Below are 8113 nucleotides of genomic sequence, written 5' to 3' on the forward strand. Positions count from 1 at the left end.
TTCAGAGACAATTTTATTTTAAATATTTGATTTGAGCTTTTTATTTGTATTTTGTTGTCTTTTTTATGCTGTTCATTTTCATTAGTTTTGTTTAGTTATTTTATTTCTATTTAGCTTTAATTTATTTTTATTTCAGTTTTAGTCATTTTAGTAATTTAACTTAAACTCACTTATTTCAGTTTGCTTCAACTTATTTTTTATTTTAAAAATATTTCTATTTATCTTCATTTTTTTAGATTTTTAATGTATTGTTTTTAGTCATTTTAGTACTTAAAATTGTTTCTAATTTTCATTTAATTGATTTGTTTTTTTTGTTTCTTTTTAAAAAATATTTGTATTTAGCTTTACAAAAACTAAAACTGAAATCAAAAATAAATTAAAACTAAATAGAAATATTTTTAAAATAAAAATTGATTCGTTAACTTAAATTCGGCAACTAACTGAATTAAAAAGCTTAAGTTGAAGTACTATAATTACTAAAACTAAAACTTAAAATAAAAATAAATTAATTTTAGTACTTCAACTTAAACTTATTTAATTCAGTTAAACTTATTTTGTTTTTAAGAGTTGTCAACTTTTGTAATTTGTATTAGTTTTTAAATATTTCCATTTAGCTTAAATTTATTTTTATTTCAGTTTTAGTTTGTAGTGATTTTAGTACTTTAACTTCAACTTATTTCAGTTAGCTGCCAAGGCAACATTTCTAATTTCCATTTGTTAAGTTTTTACTTTTTAATTTTCTTTACTAAAACAAAAACTGAAATAAAAATAAATTAACGCTAAATAGAAGTATTAATAATAAAATAAGCTTAAATTAAAGTACTAAAACTACTATAATTAAAACTGAAATAAAAATAAATTAATTGTACTTCATTTTATAACTTATGATCATTTATTTCAATACGTTTCCAAGACAACTAACTTATTCTAATTTAAAAAAAGTTTCAATTCTAATTTTGTTTATTTTATATATTTCTATTTAGCTTTAATTTATTTTTATTTCAGTTTTAGTTATGTTAGTACTCAACTTAAAATTATTTATTTAACTTAGCTTTTTTTTTTTACTTTTCTCTTTTTTTTTTTTTTTTTTTTTTTTTTTTAAGTTTAAGTTCAATTAAAGAATTTCGTCAGAAACGATCCTCAAATGCTTCAAACACAGCTCTGAACTGTGTGCTGAGATACTGAGCATGTTTGTAAGCAGAAGAGGAGTTCTCCAGGTGTTTGAGAGATGAAGGCTTTGGAAAGAGACCCTCTTAATGGATCCTGAAACCATTTGAAGTGTTTTAGCTGTGAGCATGAGGGTGTTTTCATCATGGATCATGGGATTCACATGAATGCTCTCATTCATTTACTATTATACAATTATGGAGCGCAATCATAAAACCTTCTGACTTCCATGAGATTTGCCGCCAAAGCATGTTTAACAGCTGGCAGCGAAAATAATGAGTCCAAGGCATCCAACATGGACCTATCCAGATTCATCAGACTATATGAATTTTGATTACCTTTGGCACTTTCGCATCATTTCGTTATTTCTTCTTCATCACGGGTCATATTCATATTATGTGAATGGCTAAAATTTGAATCTGTTCCTCATAAATTCATATGACTTGGAATATAGTGCACAGGTCATAAGAACTACTTTTATGTCCTTTTTGGAGCTTGCATATTTTGGACCCAATTGACTTTCATTGTATGGACAAAAACGGCCGAAATATTGTGTTCTACAAAAGAAAGTCATGACAAAATGTCCATTTTGGGGTGAACGTCCCTTTAAAGAGGACCTATTATGCTTTCCCCTACTTTCTTTAGTGTGTAATATTTCTGTTTGAGCATGAAAATGTGTCCGAGGTATTTTGAGCTGGAGCTGAAACATCACACAGATCATTTATTATACCGTTTTTGAGTGGAAGGAAAAACATGCTGTTTTCGTGCATGTATCTTTAAATTCAAATGAGCTTTCCAGAGGAGGGCGGAGCCTTTACGGCTAGTGCCTCAGATACTACTACAACATCTACAACATCCAACATCTACAAAAAACTACATCTGTTTGGTTTCTATTATGGCTTAACTATTAAGCTAAGTTCTCGCTCGCGTCTTATTGCGCTTAAACTGTCAAAAACACACAACGTTCACATAAACGCAGTCGGTTATGTCTGTGAACGTAAACAGCAGGGAAAGAAATCACATGTGTTTATTAGATCTGTGTATTAAAGTGAAAGCAGCGTAATATACAGTAACTACCGCTATATATGCTGTTAATATGAACCAAACAACAAAAGAAACAGAAAATCACTCACTCCTCTTGACTGAATAACTTTAAGGCGAGACACTACAGGTGAATAGGGTAATTTTTTTAACTAGCAGATATCACCATGAAACTTTCCCAGTTGATTACCTACATTAAGATGAGAAAAAAAATGTATTACAAGTTTTCTGTAATTTAATGTTTAAATATGCAAATTAGGCATTGTCTAATTAAATATGCGCTAATTTGCATATATTTTAAAAAAATGAAATCTGAGTATTGGATAAAGCCAGGTTCACATATTAGATGGGGAAAAAATTACAGTGGGATTGATGGATATCTACTTTTGTTATCCTATAAATCAGAATATACTGTCAATAGCCTTAAAAAAATGATTTTTGCCATGTTTTTTGGAATAAAATGTTATATAAATCGGGCTAGGAATAATATATTTACAAATCCCTCAGTAAATGTCTTCATAATATTACTAGGTACAAGACTGGAAAGTTTGGTGTATATAGGTGCTAGCGAAGTGGAGATTTCGGACTTTGAGTATGAGAGAAAGGTCATTTTGAGAAAACGAGCTTTAAAGATTTAGCATCAGCCAATGAGATTGCGCATTTGCACCCTTTTACTTTCACGATTGGTTGCTGATAAAAAGGAAATTACCATATTTGGATCCGACAACATTGTACGAGAGAGAGAGCTTTCTAACGGTGTGTGTGATGACAGGGTGCAGACAGCGATCGCGGAGCAATGGATGATTTACAACACCAACTTTTGATGAATTTATGATAAATCTACAGACGCAAACAGACAAAGTGTAGTAAAATAAAGACCTAAATGTGTATTTCTGACTTTTTTTCACCACAAGTCTGAAAGAAGACAAATATTTTTTAAGACAAATATCCCGAAATCTCAAAATTGACCAGTGAAAAAAAAAACTATTTTTTTGCCTGCCGTGTCTCGCCTTAATAAGAATAAATCTCTTATCAACTCAAACACTTGAACGCTGCTGTTAAATGCTCTGGCGAGAGGATAAACATGGCGGACTGAGTTTATGCTAATAGGCCAGAGTCAGTCAGCATTTGTGAAACTGCAAACGGCTTATTCTGAGACACTACTTATGATTTATGGGGGTTTAAAAAAGGAGTGTGTGGATTTTTAGCATTGTAGGGTGGTTGTGTACACACTGCCGTCACACATTTCTGTTCAAACACCATGTAAAAGTGAATTTAGCATAATAGGTCCCCTTTCAGTGCTTTGCTAATAGTGTGTTGTTGGATCAGGGCTGTTCTCCTCATCATACCCGTTCTGTTAGCAGCGAGTCTGTCCTCGAGCTTGGCTCTTTCCTTCATGTGCTGCCGGTGTGCGTACGGATGAGAGATCAAGTGTTGGTTCGCCAGCGGCTCGTGGCTCAGGTGGCGTTTCTCCATGGCCTTGACCGCCTGGATCTCTCTCCCTCGCTCTTTCTTAATCTCCACCTCTCTTTCCTTCTCTCGTTCTCTGTCCTTCTCTCTCCGCACCTCCTGTTCCCAATGCCTTTCTCGTTCGATTTCACGCGCTCTCTCTTTCTCTCGTTCTCTTTCCCTCTCCTGCTGGCGAAGTTCCTCTTCCATCTGCAGCCTGCGGAGGGTCGAAACACACACACACACACACACACACGCACACAAATGGTGTGAGATGCAACACTCTCAACAGGAACAAGAAGAATAGAGTCCGCAGGAACACAGGAGAGTGTTGATGATGTTTGGAGAAGATGGCGAAAGCGTGTTTGTGTGTGTCAAGGTGACATGTGCGTGTGATATATATGGGAGAATGTCTTATGCTGATGACGGAAAGATCGTGTTTACACACAAACACCTGCACAAGAGTTTAGCGTTATGCAAATGAGCATCCCTGTGACATGGCAACTGCCAATGGGAGTGCATTCATCTGATTTGCATATATAATACAGCATATATAGCTAGATTTATATATATATATTTATATATATTGAATCTACAAAACAAAGTTTGAATGGAGTCTAAAGTGTCTTCACGGCAAACAATAGAAGAAATTTTAAATAATTATATTCTATATATTTAATATTATAATAAATAATATTTCAATACATAGCTTGCCCTGGAAACATTATAATTATTAATTCCATCTTGTATATTATATGTAATCAAATTTAAATGATCTATATAATTATCAAAATTAATCAATTTAAAAATAAATAAAAAACTGGTATAAATATAGAATAAATTATATTATTTTTATTATAAGGTAGTGCCATATCTAAAACAGCCAATTAGATTTAGTGAGAGGGTGGAAAATGGTTATATATTATGCAGTAAACATACACAGGAATGTATAAAAATTTTTTATATTAAAATATCTAATAATTATAATGTAATTAATTTTGAATTAATCTACGTGGATCAAAAAAGTGAATCAAAGTTGTCCTAAGACAAGAACGGGTATTGTTCACAATTCATGTATAACTTTGATGAAAGGTTTTGATCCACTTCAAATGTTGACTTCTGTAAATATAATATATAAAAACAAAATAACATTTTATTAATATATAACAAATTAGTATAATAAAATAAAAATAAATGTATAATTGAATTATTTTGTTGTTACATTATTTTAATTAGGTATTACATCAAATATAAATGTATTCATATTACATACATTTTGTAATTTAATAAAGAGATACATAAAAGCTGAATAAAATTACCAACAAAACAAAGTCTGAATGAAATCTGGAGAAATTAGAAAAAAACAGAACAAATCATAAGGGATTTCACTACAACGCCAATTGCCTTGCAACCACTTTAATTATTAATTCCATCTTGGACATCCATTATATGTGGTGTGTGCATGCGTGCGTCAGTGGTGTGTGTGTGTGTACCTCTCAGAGTGCAGCGCTGACAGCGACTGGTGTGTGATGTCAGGAGGGTAAAAGACGCCCTGCATGGGCAGGTGGACAGCAGACGGGTGTAGGCTCGGCAGGGCTCCCCCCTCTGGAAGCGTGTAGTAATGCGAGCGCAGGGCCGGCAGACTGTAGTAGTCCTCCATCCTGATCACACACAGAGAGAGCAGAGCATTACAGCCTCTAGAAATAACTCGCTTCTTCATTAACCTCTGTTCTCTGGCCCTCCGACATCAACATCACTGCCTATTTCTGTCTCACCTCCGCTCAGTCCCGCAAAGAGACGTGCTGAGGGGGTTATTTATAACGGAGGACAAGAAGATCTAATCTAGGGACGTCAGAACCATTAGAACATGAACAAATCATTGCCTACTTTTACATAGCAATGTCTATTTAGTATTTAGCGTTTAGCAGATTTACACCAAAATCATCTACTTAATATGTTCAGTGGAAAATGGTCACATATATATATATATATATATATATATATATATATATATATATATATATATATATATATATATATATAAAATGCGGTATAAATATATATAATAAAAGTTGCAAAAGCAAAAACAGCCTATTTAATTGGTGTAAAATGGTCATATATATGTAGCATAAATACATGCATAAAAATTATGGTAACTAATTAAATGTTGAATAATTATGTGCAATTAATTTCATTAAATTATTATACAAAATTATATACAATTATTAAAATGCATCACATAATTTAATTAGTACAAAACGTGTGTAATATAGAATAAAGATATTAATTTTATTTTAGTTAATAAAAGGTATATCAGAAAAATAGACCATTTAATTCTTAGGTTTAGTGAGAGGGTTGAAAATAGTATATATTATACAGTATAAATATATTCGTATAATTAAGTATAATATTAAGTAAATATTAAAACGAATTCAATAATTAATAATCATAAAATGAATCATAATTTAATCAAAGATATTACAAAATAAATGAATAATGAATATAATATATTTATTAAATATAATTGGATAACTTTATATTGATGTTTACATTACAATAAAATTTGAATAAATGTTTATTATAGTATAAACGCAACAGAAACAACACTTTACGATAGGGAAATACTCGGTTTTTAAAGTATTTTTTTGGTAAAGGACTGAACAATAGAACATACAAAAAAAAAAAAAAAGAATACCTCAAAAAAAATAAAAAAAAACAGCTGGTAACCAAACATTTTAATCATCTATCAATAACTATCAGCAATGTGATAATTGTGGTGTAATATAAGCAGCTACCAGCTCAGAGGACAAATACAGATATAGTTATTGAGATAAACATTTACAGACACTTTTATCCTATGACTTATATTGCATTCAAGGTACAGAGTTTTAACTCTGGGAATGACCTTAGCGAACTGACAGCAGCCAAATACTGTATGTTTTTGAGGTGCATTTCTTTGTGTAAACATTTCTTTGTGTGAATATATAGTAATATTGGTTATTAATCAGCATTAACTGGATTCTGGAGAAACAAATTGCCTGTATGAGGTGACATTTAGGCCCATGATGACCCAACCAATACTACTAAAGCCCAAAGTATATGCTAATTTGGTTTTACAGTGGACGTACCGTAGATTTCGTCATCAGCATAGTATGAATATTTGGTTGGTACACATATGCATTTGCATCGAAACTGAAGCATACTTTGGGCTTAAAGGCATAGTTCACCTAAATGAAAATTCTGTCATAATTTACTCACCCTTCATGTCGTTCCAAACCCACCAGACTTCTGTTGATCGAAGTCTTACGGGTTTGGAACGACACGAGGGCGAGTAAATGGTGACGGAATTGAACTATCCCTTTAAGACCAAATAAAATAAAAAACGTGCTCAACATGTTCTTAGGTTTTTCCAAGGTCTAATACAGGAAGGTACTATATATTCAAAAGAACCACCAAAACTACACCACATACCTGTATGAAGCAAGCGAGGGATGGGGCAAATATCCTGAGTGAAAGTACGCGAGAGTGTCGGCTGCGGTTCCTGAGCTGAGCCCTAGAGGGAGCAAAGGCAGGCGCAACTCTTCAGCAGAGGCGTACGGGCGAAAGCCATCGCGAAGATACTCCTCCTGCGGAGCTCCTGCTAGCAGCATGTTAGGAACCTGCCTGGACAGGCTGAGAGAGAAAGAGAACAGCAGCAAATGAGGAAAAAAGACTATACGCTGTGAGATGAGCCGGCGTGTGAGAATGCGTGAGGGACTGACTGAGCTTGAAGACGAGGGTCTTGAATGAGAGCACTGGGGGTCATGCTGAACGGGTGAGCTGGACCCAGGTATGGAGGGAGAGAGAGGGAGGTCTTCTCCTGGCCGGGTAAAGGCCGATCTGGAGCCAAACGCTCTTGGCCGGACACTCTCAATGCTGCATCCGCCTGAAAGGGGGAAAACATTAATGGTTAGGGCATCGTGGGAATTGTTTTGCAGATATAATAATACCACTGAACACAAATATTTGTTTATATCATATATTATTATATCATATTATGTTAATTATATACTTTTATGCATATGTATGCATATTTATGCTTCATAATGTAAAGGTATAGGACCATTATCCACCATCTCACTGAACATAAGAATGAAATAGGCTGGTTTTGCTGCTGCTGTACGTTTTATTAAATATATAATTCCCTATGGTGAGTGAGAGTGAGTGAGAGTGAGTGAGTGGTAAGAGAGTAAGTGAGAGTGAGCGAGTGAGTGAGTGAATGAGAGTGAGTGAGTAGTAAGAGAGTAAGTGAGAGTGAGTGTGTGAGTAGTAAGTGAGTGAGTGAGAAGTAAGAGAGTAAGTGAGTGAGTGAGAAGTAAGAGTAAGTGAGTGAGTGAGAGTGAGTGAGTGAGTGAGTGAGTGAGTGAGTGAGTGAGTGAGTGGTAAGAGAGTAAGTGAGTGAGTGAGAAGTAAGAGA

The 8113-nt window shown here is 33.5% G+C and overlaps 1 protein-coding gene across 1 annotated transcript in view; it reads right to left on the minus strand.

The window, feature by feature from the left end:
• The window catches only part of gse1a (Gse1 coiled-coil protein a), an 18218-nt gene extending 10603 nt beyond the window's left edge, over window positions 1-7615 (minus strand). The window contains exons 1-4 of the mRNA XM_056265036.1: window positions 7419-7615; window positions 7129-7329; window positions 5151-5318; window positions 3558-3874 (exon numbers count right to left, since the gene is read on the minus strand). Of these exons, the coding sequence (XP_056121011.1) occupies window positions 3558-3874; window positions 5151-5318; window positions 7129-7329; window positions 7419-7600 (868 nt within the window). The 5' untranslated portion in view covers window positions 7601-7615. The remainder of the gene's footprint in view (window positions 1-3557; window positions 3875-5150; window positions 5319-7128; window positions 7330-7418) is intronic.
• Window positions 7616-8113: the final 498 nt, after the last annotated feature.

The sequence above is a fragment of the Rhinichthys klamathensis genome, unplaced genomic scaffold, assembly GCF_029890125.1.
Source record: "Rhinichthys klamathensis goyatoka isolate OS25496 unplaced genomic scaffold, OSU_Roscu_1.1 h1tg000228l_1, whole genome shotgun sequence".
Classification (NCBI taxonomy): Eukaryota; Metazoa; Chordata; class Actinopteri; order Cypriniformes; family Leuciscidae; genus Rhinichthys; species Rhinichthys klamathensis.